At 39.7% G+C, this 19,103-nt stretch overlaps 1 protein-coding gene across 2 annotated transcripts in view; it reads right to left on the bottom strand.

The window, feature by feature from the left end:
- Window positions 1-7,451, bottom strand: part of MARCHF4 (membrane associated ring-CH-type finger 4) — a 161,947-nt gene extending 154,496 nt beyond the window's left edge. For both annotated transcript variants that reach the window (XR_015731098.1, XM_034421960.3), the window contains exon 1: window positions 4,873-7,451. Coding sequence is in view for 1 of the 2 variants with exons in the window: in XM_034421960.3 (XP_034277851.1) it covers window positions 4,873-5,388 (516 nt within the window). In the remaining variant the exon portion in view is untranslated. The remainder of the gene's footprint in view (window positions 1-4,872) is intronic.
- Window positions 7,452-19,103: the final 11,652 nt, after the last annotated feature.

Here is a 19,103-nt window from a genome sequence, read left to right as displayed (position 1 = left end):
GTTGTTTACACATTTCCATTTTGTGATAGAAACCATTTAGGATTTAGCATGACAAATCAATTCCTTACAGTGGAATTGTAGGAAACTGCTAAAATCTCAAATTTAATCTATTCTATGTCCAACTAAAAAGCCTATATAACATCTGATAGAAATCTGTTGGCTGCTGCACTAACAATTAATAGGATTAATCTGTTCAAGTTCAGGCTAATTTTATGTGCTGCAACTTGAAGAGCTTTCCTATCAAATGGTATGTTTGCTATGCCTAAGATTGAGTTTGCCTATGGTATTAACAGCCCACGTTAAAGAGACTTTCATGGAAGCTAGTTATTCAAGAAGACTTTCGTCAATTTCTGAATCAATCTATTTAAGATGCAATTCATTTCTCTTCTAAATACCAGCATTCTACTATCCCAATGGGTCTTTTTTAAAAGATATTTTTGTCCTGCCTTTATTATTTTTATAAATAATTCAAGGCAGTTATTTGGAAAAATAAAAAAAACAGGACAAAAAGGGTAGTGAACATATCTAACATACCATAATCCTCCCTTCTCCTATTTCCCCTAGGATAACAACCCTGTGAATGAGTTGGGCTAAAAGAGAGAGATTGGCCCAAAATTACCCAGCTGGCTTTCATGTCTAAGGTGGAACTAGAATTCCAAGTCTCCCGGATTCTAACCTGCTGCCTTAACCACTAAAACAAAATTGGCGTTTAACCTTTTTGTGTCATTAATTCCTTTTAGAGACTGGTGAAATCAGTGGTGGGTTGCCCCTGTTTCAGACCGGTTCGCAAGAACCGGTAGTAAAACCGGCGGGAGGCCCGGCCACAGCCCTGGATGTCGTCATCAGCGATCTGCACATGTGCAGAAGCAAGGCGCGAGCGAGCGAGAGCGAAGCGAGTGCACGATCCCGTTGCAAACCGGTAGTAAAGGTAAGTAGAACCCACCCCTGGGTGAAATCTACAGTCTACGGTTTACAAATATATTGAAATTCATGGACAGAGACTGTAGTACTGCTGATTATGCTCAAATATAATTATCAAAATATGAAAAAATAACATGTAATATCATGATATGCTTCTTTATTAATCCATTAACTCAATGATAAGACAATACCTTTTTTGGGAGGAAGGGTATTATAATTTTAGATAGTAAAATATCATTTTTGGAGACTATAGGCCATAAATTACTTCACTGCCAAACGCATTATTGAATGAAAAGCTAAATTTCAGCGACAGGTTAGTGAAAATAAAGCTGATTTTTTTTTCTCCCATCCAAGTTCATGGACCCCCTGGAATTTATCTATGAACTTTCAAGGGATCTGTGGCTCCCTGGTCAAGAACTTTGTATTATTCCCTTGTTTGGAAGCTAAACAACCTTTTTGGATTAGTGACACATTTAGAAGTCTTCTATAGTCCCTTGAATGATTTTTAACACATCTTGTAATCTTTTTACAAAGCGGGAGCAGGGAGGTAACATTTCCAAATAAAACTCTGGGATGCAGCTACCCAATAGTTTAATTTTCTAAGCGTAAGGCTAATACAAACCCAGAAGCATTACTGGTAATAAAGATGATACAAGCAAATTTGCCACACGCCAGCTTCCCATTGATTTTTTTTAATTAAAACAATGTAAGGAAAAGTACAAGGACAGGGAGTTTAATATATTTGATATGATACGTTTATTATACCCCAGAGTTTTAACAAAATTATTTACCAGGAAAACTTTTTCTTAATCTACATATTAGTCCAAACATCTGCATTTAGTTATTAGTCAATGTGTAAATTATCTTGTAAAACAAAAGGACTTACTTGGCCCAAGGTAAAAAAAAAATCCACTGTATAACTGAATATGTATAGAGGTAGGAAGCCTATGGCCCTTCTGGTGCTGCTGAACAACAATTCTCAGCATTCCTACATTTATCATGTTGCCTGAGATTGTGTGAATTGTAGTTCAGCCATGACAGGAAAATGGTGAATTCCCTATTTTGCTGTAAAATATAAGTACCCGATGGCAAGGATGATTTAGTAGTCAACTGTTTTATGTAACATGGGCATCTATCAACTATTGTGCCTATTGTTGCATATTTGTCTACTATACCTACTACTACTACTATTTACAAATAGTTGTAAGCAGTAGTCCCCCACTTACAATTATTTGCTTAGTGACTGTTCAAAGTTACTACAGCATTGAAAAAAGTTACTTACAACCATTTTTTTCATACTTAACAGCCACTGCAGCATCCAATGGCTGTTGTAGACACGTGATCACAATTTGAGGGGTTGGCAACCAACATGTATTTACAACTGTTGCAACATCCTAAGTTAGTGCGATTGCCATTTGTGACCTTCCCAGACTACTTCCAACAAGCAGCATCAATGGGGAAAACTGAATTCACTTAACAACCACATGATTCACTTAACAACTGTGACAGAAAAGATCATAAAATCTGGTACAACTCACTTAACAACTATCTGTAACTTTGTAACTTTGTTGCTTGTATCCTTACGATTTATATTGATATTGACTATCATTAAGTGTTGTACCTTATGATTCTTGATTAATGTATCTTTTGTTTTATGTATACTGAGAGCATATGCACCAAGACAAATTCCTTGTGTGTCCAATTGCACTTGGCCAATAAAAAATTCTATTCTATTCTATTCTATTCTATTCTATTCTATTCTATTCTATTCTATTCTATTCTATTCTATTCTTTTATAGCAATGGAAATTGTGGTCCCAATGTGATTGTGGGTCAGGGACTACCTGTATATAGCCTAATTTGTTCTAATTAAAATATATGCGAAAAAGTTTTACAGCTAGTTCACTGCCATTTTTAAGATATGAAAATCTATTAAATAAACAAACACTCCGCAGAACCATCTACTTGTTAATATTTTATAGAGCAAAGCTACAGTGAGCATCTATCACCTGAAACAGAATAAAATCATTGCAACACAAGTTAATTCTTTCATTATGATTCTGAGATACTAGTGACAGTCTGTCAATAATTGTATTCATTTTATGAAGTTGCATTGCTGCATTGCTAATTTTTTACAACTTTTAAAATATCTTTGTTTATTTTTAAAATATGATATAAAATATTCAACAGGTTTACTGAAACTCAGTAAACCAACCTGTGAAATAATATCTAAGAACAGAGGAAAATTCAGGCTATTGCTATTCAAATTCAGGAGACTCCTCTGTCTCTGTGGAGTTCATCTCCATCTGTAGATTCTGTCTCACAAGTTTTTAAACAACTTTAGAAATCAACTCAGGAATATTACAATATATAACCATTCATGATCAGAGAAACATCCCTGTTAATACAAAATAAAAGGAAGTAAAGTATGACTCCATGATACAACAGGCTCCATTGATTTCAAGAATTCTTATGCAAGTATGTGTCAGATTGCCAACAAGGTACACACAGTCTAATAAAAAATTATCCTACAGAGCATTTTGAAATTCAATGGAAATTACAGATATAAGAATCTCCCTAGACTGTAGATCTCTGATTGTAAGCTCTGATACCTGATATGAAAATTGGGAGCTTCTTTTGCACAATCTTAATTATTCATAATTTCTGAAAACGTGCCTCCTAAATATTTAATAGTTTTCATTAATTTTCTTTTCATAGAACATTTATTTGGTTATTTGTTTTTATTTTATTTTGTAGACTTCAAATATGGGTTAAAGGGGAATTGATTATTGTTGAAATGCAGACTTTAGCATTTAAACAGTTATTAGGTATTCTATTCTGATCAATTAACTGAACAACAAGAGATGTATAGTTGAAGATTATAAAAATTACATTTCATTCTGGGCAGATTTCCAACTCATGAAATGGCATGCTGTTTGCAATTGTTTCAGTACAGTTAGGAGAAGCAGAAAACCACGCCTTTCTCCATCAAGATACACATCCATCAGTTCAGCAAATGTCATGGAAATATCCAGACACAACATGAAAACAGCAACCAGAAGACACAAATAGGATTTAAATTGGAATGATGCTTGGTTATATCCAAGGGAGTTCAAAGTTGAAATAAAGTTGATATTTTTATATAATTGATCTAGAGAGATAACATAAGCATATTAACTTTTAAAAAGTAGTATTTTAAACTTCTTACAATAAAGAGTTTCAGTTTGCAAAAAAATCCACAAAAGAATAGGTCTTTTCTTTCACCCAGATCTGTCAGAGGGAAGTACACCCCTTAACTTGCTGTGAACTAGCATTGATTTCTTCTTCCAATACCCTCCAGTTGTATAGGAACATATCTGCTATCATCCCCTGGCAGCATTTTGAAGATTGTGGATAATGGATATCATAGACTAACACAACTTAAGTGAGAACACCAAGTGGAGGGAGAAGGATAACTGTAACGGAAAACTGAAGTAGAAGCGAAAGAGAACAAGTTCCATTACCAAATCACCTATCAAAATTGATCCCTTCTACTATAAGCTCCTTGACTTTAGCTTTGTGTATACAGGCAATCACACAAATGCTTGGCCTTGGGGTTACAGCCTTCCTTCATTTGTACATGGGTGTCCTGAGCTTTTCCTGTTGCTATGCCATGGGCTTTTTCTTTCTATTTAAAAAGTTGCAAGATGGAACATTCTGCTCCCTAGTTCTTTCTCCCCAAACTTTAGAGGACAGACAAGCTTGGCAATCCCCATCAGTTGGTGTCTTAATGTCAAAACCTTAAGGCAGCTTTGGGAAGGAATGAAGCTGGAGCTGTCCCAAGTGAAGTGGGGATGGGGGGTGGGGAGAGAAAGTAGAGAGAAGACTTCAGCTAGAAAGGTGTGAAGGTCCCAGCTCACACCTACTTGACAGACTTTACCCGGGACCCCACTGGTTTCATATGTACACTCACCTGCTCTGGGCCCTGAAAGCAGATCCTGCAGAGAGGCGTTCTCATTCCACTATCCAAACTGCTCCCCAGCGAATACCCATCCTCCGCCTTCCCTTTGCAGAAGTCGTCGGAGGAGGCGCTGCTCATCACAGTCGTGGGAAGCTCTCCCTCTCCCCCAGGGCTTTCCCACTCTTCTTCGGGGGGGCTCGTGGTGCCCCCTCCTCCTCCTCCATCACCCCCACCATCCCCGTCCGTCGGCGCTCTCCGAGGAGCCCATCGCCCTCCATATAGCGTAGTCAGCGTGTTGTTATTAGACGCCTGTAAACTCAAGGCTTGGTCTGTTCTGCTCATGGGAGGGAGAGGCAGCGGCGAGGGCGGAGGAGGGGCCGGGGGTCTCCGCAGAAGGAAGACCTTCAAGTCATTGAACAACATGCGGCAGCGGCACTTGAGGAGACCCTGATGGTGCAACATCTGTCTGGGGATCAAGAGTCCAGAGCAACAGTACCAGAAAACGATCACGCGAGTTGATATTAACATGTGCCTTTTCTTTCAGACAGTCGCGGGCAAGAAAAATGCAGACCGGTAGAGGGCGCACAAGAACAAGAGGGCTGAATTGGTTCACTTCCGCTTCCTTTCCCTTGGCTGCCCTCACCGAGACAGACTAGTTTGCTAACAAAAGTAGGAAATTGGCAGGAGGATATTTTTTTTTTCCTCTTGTATATTTCACAGCATGCGGGCAAAGATAATGACTTTTTTTCCTCTTCCCCCCCAACTCTCTCCTTTTTAAAAAGCAAAGGATTAAATTTCAGTCTCTTTTCCACCCACCTTTTTAAAAAATAAATAAATCCGAGAATTTTTTTTGGAACAAAAAGAATAAAATAAAATAGGAACAAGCGTTCTACCCTTTACGTGCTGGGTAAAGCTCGTTCAAAGAAATATCGAGAAAGGGACCGATAATTCCAGAAGCAGAAAGTGGATGAGAGAGAGAGAGAGAATTCAAGTCACTAGAAAGTGTGGAGAGAAGGGAGAAAACGGTTCGTTCAAAAGTATTTGACATATCAAACAATTTCCTTATTATTAGTTTTTAAACTTAGTAGGAACATTTAAAAATGTGCTTTTGATAGAACAACAGGAGAGACGATAATTATTAAAATGCAAAAATAGTTTCTTTTGCTATCGCCATCATTAAGAATAGGAATATCAAAACTGGATTTCATTGACCCAAAGGGGAAAAAAGCACATTTTTCATGAAGAAAGGGAGAAACACATGCTTAATTTTAATTCCTCATCAGATGTTCCATTTACTACTTTATTAAAATATTCTGAATAGAAATAGAAAAAGTCCTGAAAGGAAGTGAGTATTAGAGGAGGTTAATTTTGACTCCCAAGACTGACTGGATTTTGCTTTACCTCCCGCGTTCGAGGAACTGTCTGGACCACACGCAACCACTGGGGGAAAAAACAAAAACCCAACAAAACAAAACCCGGAGATTGAGGAGGAGACCCTAAAGCGGAGTTATTCCATAATTGTTTTCCGCCTTGGATTTGACACACATCCGTCGAGATCTAAGAGATCCTTTTGCATGACATTGATTCAGCGAAACGTGGATCTTACATTGTCACGTTTCCTTTCCCCCTTTCACAAAACAGGAACGTCATCAAACGCAGTGACAGTCCTTACAGACCATTGTGGCTGACGCGGAAGAAAAGGTGCATTCAGCAGATGCAGGGATCTCCTTTTGATGAATAAGACGCCGCTACAACTCTCTCCCGTTGCATCTGCCTCGTCCTCTCCTATCCTCCTCTTCCTCCTCCTCCTCCTCCTCTTTCTCCTTCTCCTCCTCCTCCTTCTCTGATGCTTGTTTTCGCTCAATGGCATTGACGCTCAACCATTGCAAGTCTTTAAAATAAAAGGAGGAAACACACAAACCAACAGCCGTAGATCGGATCCTCGCTTTGCTAGGGAGGATTGCCAAAAAGAAGGCGAAGGTTCGCTAGAAAAACGACGCGCCAGACTCAAAGCTCCGCGACAAAAGAAGGGGGGGGGCTTGTTTCGCTTGCAGCTTGTCTACCTCCCCTCCCCGTCTCGGCAGTTTGGCTTCTCTTGGTCGGCAGCCTCCCTCAACTCTCCATCCGGCTTTCCGTGATGATGTGGCTGTTGCTACCTCCTTGGGATGCAATGGGAAAGAAGGATAGTTTTGCGGTGCAAATGGGGATGTTGAAGAAGGGCGGGAGTGAGGGAGGCTGGGTGGGACGTGGTTCTTTCTCCGCCTCCTCCTCCTCTTCCTCCTCCACCTCTTGTCCAATCCTTAAATAAATAAAGCTAAGACAGGAAAGGAAAGGGGAGGAGGAAAAATTTAAGTTGCAACCCAGGCTTGGTCTCCCGCCCCACGCCATCTCAATGGCCGGCAATCGCTGTCAATAAGCCGTTTGTGGTGCGCGCGGGGAAGAAACATCTTCTTCCGATAGAAAATGAGCCTGGGAAATTGGCGGCAGTAGCGGAAAGAATTGGGGAGGCGGGGCGGGGGAGTGAGAGAAGAAGAGGGGAGAGGGCGCCGCTGAGTCGAAATCGCGGCCACGATTTCAGCACTCAACGCCTCTGGACAGCTCCCCTCGCCGCTCAGCACCTCTAGCTATGGGGAGCTGACGCAACTAGCCCAGGCGGAGCCAGAAGGAAGGGGGCAGGGCCAGACAGAGGCCAAACCTTCCCGAGTGACCCTCCGCTTGGCGAGTCGCTCGTGTCCAAGCTAAACGTGCGTTATTTACACTTCACGTTTCCGCCTGCTTATATAGCGTGACGGAATGGGTCCTTTTTTTTTTTTTTTTTTTTTAGAAGGCAGAGGTGGTCAGTATTTGCTTATATGGCAAATATATAGGCAAGTGTCTGTGGAGATTCTCAGTCATCCAGGTTATGGTTGTCCCAAAGGTGCTTTCCCCCCCCACCACCCCCAAGAGGTAACTGGATTTTCTGGTTTCAACTGGACTCTCTGTTGCCTCTTGAGTCCAGTTGCCTCTTGGGGGTGGGGGTGGGGAAAGCACCTTTGGGATATATAGGCAACTATTTGCCTATATGCGGGATGGGGTTTTCTCCGCGGTGATGCCTTAAGGCTCTTTAAATCCGGTTTCTGCCTGTTGCTAATTTATGTGTGGCAGGACTTACGGTCCTTCCTTTCGGCCTCCGGCTTCGGAATGATTTCTCAACGTTTGCTCATCCCTGTATGCTTAAAAAGGAGTGCATTTTGTACACGTGTGTCTTTAGGAAGTTAGGAGTTCTGCTAACTGCTTGGCTGTGGTTAATTTGAGGAGCAGGCGATGGACTATTTGGGGGGGGAAGGCTGCCATTCTCCCGCAGTTCTTAGGGATTTGGGAGATATGGGAGATCTGCAATACCACATTTTATTTTATTTATTTATTTTTATTTTTATTTGATTTATATGCCGCCCTTCTCCGGAGACTCAGGGCGGCTTACAATGCGTTAAGCAATAGCCTTCATACTTTTGTCTATTTATACAAAGTCAGCTTATTGCCCCCACAAACTGGGTCCTCATTTTACCTACCTTAGAAAGGATGGAAGGCTGAGTCAACCTTGAGCCTGGTAAGATTCGAACCTGCAGAAATTGCAGGCAGCTGTGTTAATTACAGGGTGCATTAAACCACTGTCCACCAAGGCTCCTTACCTATTGATATTTGATTTGACAGAATGACAGTTGGAAGGCACTTTGTGGGTCATCTAGTCCAACACCCTCTCCTTAGGAGACCTTACACCATATCTGACAGATGGCAGTCCAGTCTCTTCTTGAAAGCTTCCCAGTGGTGAAGCTCCCACAACTTTCGAAGGCAACTTCTGTTCCATTGATTGATTGTTCTCACTTGTCAGAAAAATTCTCCTTATTTCTAGGTTGAATCTCCTTGATCAGTTTCCATCCATTATTCCTTGTCTGGCCTTCAGGTCTAGCCTTCAGGAAAACAGGTTGACCCCCCTCCTCTCTGTGACAGCCCCTCAAATACCATGTCTCCCCAGGTCCTTCTCTTCACTAGATTAGCCATGCCCACTTCCTGTAACTGTTCTTCATATGTTTTAGTCTCCAGTCCCCTAATCATCTTTGTTGCTCTTCTATGCCCTCTTTCCAGATGGACTGAAGCCGAAAGGGTGTACATCCAATGCAATACCTCCACCCGCATCTGTGAGCTCTCTCTTAGGCTGCTGCTGAACACAGATTTAGCAATCAAGAGTCATAAAACTCTGCTCAGAAATAGCCCAGCTGACAGAGGAAGAATGTAGGGTGAAATGGGAAGGAGCTCCCGATGTCTAAAAATAATGGAATACTGCACTTTTGGGAGAGCCCAGCCTTATAGTTAAAGGAAGATGGATTTAAAAGAAAAAAGAAATGAATTGTTCTGACAATCCTAACCTATAACTAGCAAAACCTGACGATTCCTCTATTTTGGGAACATTTCCCCATGCCTTACTACTATCCCTTTCTTTCTCGTCTTTCCCTTTCCTCTTCCTTAGATGAGGGTGCTAATTTGTAATCATATGGCCAACTTCAAATGCTCAGTTTTGTAATCTCTTATTCAGCAGAAAGAAACAAGAAATACTGTCTGATTCTTAAGCCTCGTGCACACCACTTACATCAATAAAATAAAAGGGTGTAACTTGAACATTGTGGCATGGCCACGACAGAAAGAGAATGAAGCATGTCATTGGGATACCTACATAGTGCATCTTATAGCAAATCTGATAGGAATGTAGCTCTAATATTTTGAGAGTAAAATAAGTGTTCGTCTGATATTTTGGGGCAGAACTGATGGCAACATCTCCACAATTCTTCAGCTCCATTTTAACAGTGACATTTCCAGAGGGCAGAACTACCTGAAAGGCCCAAGCTGTTAAAAATGCTATTCTTACCCAGCAGGTAAGATCCAGTATGAGATCCAGAAACATTTGTAGAAGTGGAAAGGAAAAAAGGGGGCATGTAGTGCCCCTTAAATCCAGATGAAGCACAGCAACTGTAGTAATTGATGATTGTTTTACTCTTGGTAGCTAATGCTCTGTGATAGAAAACAGAATCACGGAATCTAGCAGTCATTGTCCTTAAACTGTCCTGGTTTAAAATGTTAAGGGTAGCATACCAATTGTCAGCCTCATCACCCAGGCAGAATAGAGGTTATTGTCCTGTCAAAGAGCACAAATTATGCTTGGAAGGGATAAATGGACATTAATGAGTCCAGGAGGGCTTAGTGCTTCCACTATGAGAGTATATTGATCTTGTATTTATTTTTGTGTGACTGTGTCCCCTGTTCTTGATTTGGCTAGCAGCGTTTCATGGTACATTTATCCTTGCCCATCTTCAGAAATACCCCCCCCCCAAAAAAAACAGATTGACACTTCTGTCATGAAGGTTGCTACAAATTATTCCATGGATATGTTTTTATACTTGAAAAAAATCATGCTGCTAGAATTTAGGATATTTTCCTTAATTTCTAACAGTCAAATCCCAGTAAGTGATAGTACTTTAGGATTCTGCTAAATCACATGACTTGATTTAGTAATTTAGAAGACTTCAGAAAGATCTATTTATATAATTTAGTAATTTTCATTTAAAGACAGGAAAAACTTTGGCCATAATAAAGGCATTTATTTTATTGGAAATGTGCTGTCCTTTTAAACTTTATTTCCTTATCACAGAACCTGATGATACTGATTTTGGTGATGAGAATATATGAAAAAATAGATGTTATGATCTGATCACAGAATATTGTATATGAAAAAATATGGTAGCAAAATATGTCATGCAGTTGCTTTACAATGCCATTTTTACAATGGGCGTGCAAGGATGCAAGTTAATGAAGAATCAATAAAAACAACATTCTACCCAAACCAAATATATCAAATTATCTCACTGTCCATCCAGAAGAGGCAATAATTTGAGGATGAAAGGTAGTCATAAATCTTTCATAGATGTTTACCTTTTTCTATATTGTGACTAGAAAAAAACTGAACAAAAATTCATTTGTATAAGAGCATGGAGGGAGGGAGGGAGGGAGAGAGGGAGGGGAGGAGGGAGGGAGAGAGGGAGGAAGCAAGAGCAGAGAAATATAACAAAAAGCTTTAAAAGAAAGGCTAAAGAAAATGTATCAGTCCCTTGGCTAAACAGAAGAATAGTTGTTACCTTCTTTTGAAGGAATATGGCTCTCTTTATATAAGTAAAGCAAGATGAGACCAAATCAGCATTATTTTTGATTTCATTTCTCTCAGCTGCATTTGGATATTATGTGGCCTTGCTCTTGAAGTCTGATTATTTAGGATGCACCAATATGAGTATCTCTAGGATTCATATTTTCATCAAGAAACTCTTATCTAGGTATTGGATACGAGTGGCATTTTTATTTTGGGAGCGATGGAAGATTTGAATGCTTTGACTGTTTAATCAGTTTATTTTGTATTTAATTAGTTGTACACTGTTTTGAACTAACATTCTTAATATGAGAAGCAGCTTTCCAAAGTGAATTCAATAACTAATGCATAATGGGTGCCATTAACATGCATATCACAGAGAGCTGAACAAGACAGATAGGATTCAAGTATCACTTAGAATTTGTATTTTCTTTTGTGATCTAAAAAAAATAAATAAGTAGGCTTTGATGAGGAAAATCATGAAAACCATTGAGGCTTCTGCACTGATGCCTGGTTAAATAGATTTTAAAACACCACCACCAATTGCTTGGCACAGTTAAGTAAAATCTACATTAATTTACTGCAAGTGTGTTATATGCTAACATGCCAAAAAGTTTGAAATGCTTCATCACTGAGAATGTTGGAAACATTGAAAATCTTATCTTCATTTGACTGTTGTTTTGCCAAAAACCCACTGGAAGTATTTCAAATATATTTAATTTTAGTAAATGGCTAGTAAGGTAAAAAAAAAAAACCCCACAAAAACAATAATTAAACACAACAAAGGCAGTGTAAAGGTAATGAAAAAGCTAAAAATTAAGATTTAAAAATGAAGACGGGAAAATGGACTAAGATACAAGAACTAAAAACAGAAGGTAAAACAGAAATAAAATTATATATATATATATATATATATATATATATATATATATATATATATATATATATATATATATATATATATATAATAGACTAAAAGAGAAAAGAAGAAATACACTTTCTTCTTTTCTCTTTTAATCTATTATATATTTTTATAATACTTTTATAATACTTCATAATATAATTATTTCAAGATTTGGCCATCTTATGTCTTCTTATAGAAATAACTGCAGAGAGAAGAATATGGCACCTCTGCCAGTGATTGTAGAGCTCTGATCTGTGAGTTGGAAACAAACTGCTTCTTCCATATAGCACATTCAGGTTTTGTCAGGAGGTGTGTGTCCGCACATAGGTTGGTGTTAAAAAGGCAGTGAAAAAAATACATGCATTAGATTTATTTGGACAGACATCATCTCTCATAAATGGAATCGTACTGTACCTCTGTACAAATACTGCTGAGGTTAAGGCATTGAAACAACTTGCCCCCCTCGCCCCCAAGTCTCTACAGTTTGCTAGGCAAATAAAGTTGTGTAAGTGGTTTATGGGTATAAATGATTTCCAATTTGGATTTCCACATCTGAAAGTTGACTATCATATTGAAATCTGTCTGTTGTACAATGTCAAAGCCTCTTCCATAGATTTCAGCTTTAACTCTCTGTAAACCTACAAGCGGCAGAAAGTAGAAAGACAACAGTAAGACTTGTCAGCTAAGACTCTTTTCTTTTCAGTTTGATGAAAAGCCATAATGAAGAATCAAGGAGAACAGGGAGCAGTGGTGAAATCCATTTTTTTTTTTACTACCGGTTCTGTGGGCATGGCTTGGTGGGTGTGGTGTGGTTTGGTGGGCGTGGCAGGGGAAGGATACTGCAAAATCTCCATTCCCATCCCAACCCAATGCTTAACACATTGTAAGCCACCCTGAGTCTCCGGAGAAGGGCGGCATATAAATAAATAAATAAATAAAAACCAGGGGAAAGATACTGCAAAATCCCAATTCCCTCCCCACTCTGGGCCCAGCCAGAGGTGGTATTTGCCGGTTCTCCAAACTGCTCAAAATTTCCGCTACTGGTTCTCCAGAACTTGTCAGAACTTGCTGGATTTCACCCCTGCCACGGAGCCATTGGGAAAACAGGACTTATACTAAGCCAGTAAATCAAGCGCAAATGCAGACTCTCCCTTGCAATGGAACAATGCCAATTTCTATGTGGATTAAAACATTTGAAACACAGCATAAGATGTGGGAGAGTGCTCGTAAAAACCTAAATTGGACAATATCTGAGGACTTTAAATCACTGTATGTGCATACCTGTGAAACATACGGCATCTGAGATATATCTTTAGCTTTAAAAAATGTGATGGTGGCAAATAAGCTTCTTTTCCCTTTACAAGCAAAAAAAAAAAAAAAAAGCCTCTGATGCTATTGTTAGCTTTGGCAGAAATGGCTCTAATTTGTCCCCATCAAGCTGCAAAGGTTTGAAAGATTCCACCAACATTTTTTAAAAGCTGGAAATCGTTCAGTTTTATTATTTTCAATTTGCCATTAGTGTTTGTAGAGTCTAAGTCTTTTCAAGAAAACCATCATTTTGATCTTAGGGTGATTGTAAGCTCTTTCTTTCTTCTAAGAAATCTGCCCCAGACTTCTTCTGAGGCTCAGTTATCTAAGTAAAATAACTGTTGCATCTTTAGCATAAAGCAATATTTTCCAATGCCTGTCACTAAATTTAGGAGGTTGGAATTCATTTTGGTTAAGCAGCTGCTACCAAATTCACATAGCTGTTAAGCAAAATGGGGGCCAGGCTACAATCCTGTTTCACTCTTTGATGGGCTATTATGTCTGCAGTAAGGTGGACAGCTGTATCCCATCTAACTTGGGTAACTATTTTCAGACAACATTCAATTTGGAAACAATAACTGCCAATCAATAGATGTGCTGCACGGCTTCCACCAGAATTTATTGCTTAGCATCAAATGCTGGTTATAAAATAGCATCAAATGCTGATGTTAAATCAACAAAGGAAACTTATAAGGTGTGGTATTGTCCATGTGTATTTCTCTGTTAAAAAATAGTAACATGACACACTGATCTACTGCTGATCTGGTCTCCCTAAATCCTGCTTGCTCATAAACTAGGAGTTTCTTCTAATCCAGCCAATCCAATAATTTATAATATGAGAAGTAGTATAAGAGCCGCAGTAGCACAGTGGATAGAAAGCAGTACTGCAGGCTACTTCTGCAGATTGCCAGCTGCCAGCAATTTGGCAGTTCAAATCTCACTAGGCTCAAGGTTGACTCAGCTTTCCATCCTTCCAAGGTCAGTAAAATGAGGACCCAGATTGCTGGAGGCAATATTCTGACTCTGTAAACCGCTTAGAGAGGGCTGTAAAGCACTGTGAAGCGGTATATAAGTCTAAGTGCTATTGCTTTTGCTCGGCTGAGCCCGAGGGAGGGATCAAATGCATCATCAGTCCCAACTCCCTTCGCACCCACAAAAGATCTAAATCCAGTCCAACTTGAATTCCATTGACTCTTATCTACCACCAATTTGCTTTGAATATTCTTAGAGGGAGCTTAAAGCTTGCAATAAACCTTTATATTCATTTGAGCTGCCTGGATTTTCTAATTTCTTACTCTTGCTTAACAAATAGCATATTGCTTATTAGGCATGCTTAATAAGCTAACTGGATAATAATGTCAAGGACTTGTGCTGTTGCCATTCTTAGTTATAGATCAGTTCCAGCCATCTGGCATTTGAAGTGTATTGTTGATAGGTGTGAAAGGGGAGGATAAGACAGGGCCCCATTGATTAATATTTCCCTTTAATAACTGGTGGTATTAGGTCACAACCTGGGGCTTTCCAACTTTTTGGTTGATTAATTAGTTTAAGAATTTGCTTGTGGGAGACCGGGACAGAGGGAAGATGCAAGGAAATATGTCTGTGGTATATCATATCCTGATTGGCAAATAAAAAGAGAGAAGCTATATATTGTACCATAGAACTCTTCCCATCTAGCAGCTGGAATCCTAGTCTCCAAACACTGTTTCTCCTCAAGCAATAAGTAAGTAATTAGCTTCCAAAATAGGGAAGGTATTTTTATCTTCCACAGCCTGAAAACTCACTCTTAATTTGCTTGAGCAAAAGTTTTGGTTTTTTTCCCTTTCTTTTAATTAAAATTTTATAAAGCTTCTTCTGGACAATTAACTGATTTCTGGCATGGAAACAATTGCTCAATCTATAAGCTTTAAAAGCTGTCATTAATCCTGTTCTATACATCCTGAACAAAGCAAAGATTTGGGGAATATAAGCAGGTCTTCTCCTAGCATGTTAGAAGGATATTTATAAGGGCTGGGTAGTGCTTATGAGGTCTTTATACATGGCTAGGGCTACTATTGGATTTGAGGTTGATTACTGGTGATCCTAAAAGCGGCTAGAGTTAGTGCTAACTAACTTAACTCATCTTAAGTTAGTGATTGTTCTATCACCTGTGCCCACTTTATGGTCCATTGAACTTAGTGGCTAATTCTCATTACTCTTAAAATTGACAAGGCAAAGTGAGCAGGGGCTCAAGCTCAGGAGAAGCAGAAAGGGAGGGTCATCATATGGCCAAAGTCCAACTCCAAATGTGACTATTTTATTAAACAGATTGGGTGAGGTCAGCCCAAAATCAATTGTATTCAACCCTCAGATCTCCAGCCCATGAACTCAATGTCAGAATTGCTTTGCCACACCATTTAATATTCAGAAGTGGAAACTCCTGGCAAGTTGTTCTGTACTAATCAACAGCTTGCCATATGGATTCTGGGGTCCTTTGAATGATAAAGCCTACTATCTGAATACCTTTCCCTTTGGGAAGGGAAAAATGACTGCCACAGCAGGAAAAGAGAACCGAGTCATTGGGGCTAATCTATTAATATTGCCTACTACTAGTATTACATGGTCACCTTTGGGTGGCCAAGCTTGGAAATATAATTTTCCAGTTCATTCCAATGGTCCTTGGTCATGCAAGGCAGCCTACATGATGGAAGATAGATATTAACAATTAGAAACTCTTGAGGGGAAACTTAATTATAGATGCTAAGGTTAAGTTCTCACAAGATTCAGACTGTATATTTATGGGCTCAGTGTTGTTTGAAATCAATGGGCAACAACATTGGAAATCTGAACAGTTACCCACAGAAGACAAAATAATAGCTAAAATTACAGAATGTGCAGAATTGGATAAGCTCACAAAAGAAATACAAGAGAAAGATGATACTGATTACTATTTAGTATGGCAAAGATGGTACAGTTGGCTGGAGGCAAAAATAGGAATATAAAGATGATTTTCGACTATTCAATAGAAATGCATAGAAGTAAATAAGGAGTCAATTATATATATACATATATAACCAAGTAAACAGGTGACTGTAGATATTGATACAAATAGAAATATGAAAAATAACCCACCGTTGTAGTAACTTCTAAGAGTCAGTCATTGGACTGAATTGATGTGTGTTCATTTTGTATGTTGTTTCAATGTATTTATGTTGGTTTTGTTTTTTCTTTTTATTATTAATAAAAATTATTAAAAAAAAAAAGAAATCAATGGGCAAAATCCCTTGGCGATGACCTCTGAGACCTTCTGTTGGGACTTCAAGAGAATATACAATGAAACACTGCAGCGCCAATGGCTCTTTCTGCTTTCTGCAGCACTTTCTGCAACAGAACTGAGCCACAGGTACCAATTAAATCCAAGAATGAGGGGGTTGTTCATTTTGATCTCCCATCCCATAATATTCAAGGAAACTAGAGACAATCCATCGTGGTTAGTTCCTGGTCAATCTACCAAGTGTGCCAGACAGTGACTTGTCACTTCTAGGGCAGGTTGATAACCACTTTAAGGAGAGGAATAGATTGAGGGTCTCTGGCATCTAAAAGATAATGATCAGCCAACTGAAACTCTGATATTATGAGACTTGGCAGTTGGGTATCTAATGTAGGAAACCCCACATATTTTCTGAGGCTGGCAGGAGTGTGAACCAATAGCAGAGATCTTTATCTGGCTTTTATGAAGAACTGCCATTGTCAAAGACAGATGTGGGTTTAAAGCCATGTTTTATAGAACTGAGATCTATCAGTGATGAGATCAGGAATGCATTAATATGAACCACAGCTTGCACCGTAGGTTGGTCTGGGATAGTCTGTTTTTCAAAGAAGGTGTGCTTTTGGATTATTTGTTTTCTGGAAGTTTTGAGAACAGCTTGCAAGCCTAAACAGATTTAGGATTTTCTCTGAAGTTCAGGAGGTTTCTAAGCAGTGGAGTTGTCTCGTGAACTAATTGCACAGCCTGTACAAGGCCTTGAATTCTAGACAGTAACTTCAGCTGCCGATCTTTCATCCTTGAGCATCATTGTAATGGAGTTGGTAGAATAATTAACTGTTGCCTCTTTTGCTAAGGGTTTGGTGTTCTGCCTGTACCGGCACTAAATTGCAGGATGCTGCTAGTTTACAGCCTTAAATGAAATAGAATTCATATTTATATCTGGAAATAATTCAGTAGGATAAATACAGCTGAGTCACAGTTAATGCATGTTCGGATAACACAATACCTGATTTATGTAAATTGTATAATGATAACAGGTTGCGTTTAATGCAAACTAATACTCAGTTAATGCAAGGTTAGTACATAGGCACAGCTGAGTTTACCAGGATATCGCTGGAGTTTTAGATACGGCTATTTCAGCCTGTACTCACCTATCTTCACGAGTGCAAAATGGATAAAAGAAAGATTCTTTCATATAAAAACATTACAAAAAAGGAGAGACTGTCAGAATTTCTCAATCTAAGAATCCATCTTATTCTTTACGTAAGAAGTGTTGCAAAATCTGTTTTGGGGCTGCTTATTAGAAAACAGCATATTGGGTCTGGCGATGTTCTGCCCCAGCTACGGACCCCAAAGAACCAGGGGTGGGTTCTAACCGGCTTTACTACCGGTTCTCTTTGTGTGCGCGCTTTGTGCGCGATTGCCTTTTTGGTCGCGCGCATGCTCATTTTGCTTGCCTGCATGCCAAACTTGCGCTTTGCACAAGCACGTTGCGAATCTGCCCAGCTGAGGTGCGGCAATCCGCTCTGCAGCACCTCTCAGCTGGGCGAAAAAAGCAGACATATAAGGTCAGAATAACGCAGGGACGGGCAGGAGGGCTCAGCTCCCGAAGATAGAGAACCGGTTCGGTGATGTCATATCGTCACTGCTACCGGCTCTCGCGAACCGGGCCGAACCGGGAGGAACCCACCACTGCAAAGAACGCAGCACACACAAAATCTATACAAAGCTTATTTTACTCAAATAACTCAGTCTTTTTCAACCAAAGAAACTGTTAAGAAACTGTCTTATATAAGGGCCTGGTGGCTCAGCAGACTAAAAGCATTGTGATTAACACCAGCTGTCTGCAATTACTGTAAGTTCAAATCTCACCAGGCTCAAGGTTGACTCAGCCTTCCATCCTTTCTAAGGTAGGTAAAATGAGGACCCAGTTTGTGGGGACAATAAAATGACTTTGTATAAATAGACAAAAGTATGAAGGCTATTGCTTAACGCATTGTAAGCCGCCCTGAGTCTCCGGAGAAGGGCGGCATATAAATCAAATTTAAAAAAAAAAGTCTTAACAGCCTACAAGAATTCTAAGATAAGGTAATCATAGTCTTACTAGGGTTGGCAGAAAGCCCAGAAGCAATTTTGCAGAGAATCCAGATGTGAAGGAGAGTGAACTAAAGTTGTTCCCTACAGCTTGCTGCAATCGGCATTTCTCCTTAAATAGGCTAAGGGAGTGGCCAATTAGCCCCAAGCCTTACTCTCGAGGAGACCTCCTCCTGAGGAGCCACTCCTGCCTTTTGGCAGGTCTGCGCGCCCGTGCATTGAGAAGAGGCTCCTCTTCTTCGTCCTCTTCACTTAAAGGAGCTTCTGGAGGTTCTGAAGGCCCTGGCTGAATCCCTGTGTCTGGCACTACATCTTCTCCAGCCTCCTCACTCTCCGACTCGAGCGCCAGCTGCACAGACTGCTGGCGCAGCACCACACCAGCCTCCTCATTGTCAGAATCAGCTACAATCTACACAGGCCGCTGACAGGCCACAACAGGCGACCAAATATGGACCGTAAGGGTCCTGCCTCTTTGATGGAATTCTGACATAAGTATTCATTTCTCAAATCCACTTTTTGAC

This window comes from Pantherophis guttatus, chromosome 1 (genome assembly GCF_059756535.1).
Source record: "Pantherophis guttatus breed Tessera chromosome 1, ASM5975653v1, whole genome shotgun sequence".
In the NCBI taxonomy this organism is placed as follows: Eukaryota; Metazoa; Chordata; class Lepidosauria; order Squamata; family Colubridae; genus Pantherophis; species Pantherophis guttatus.
Note: the sequence above shows the minus strand (reverse complement) of the source record. Positions and strands in the feature narration are given on the sequence as shown.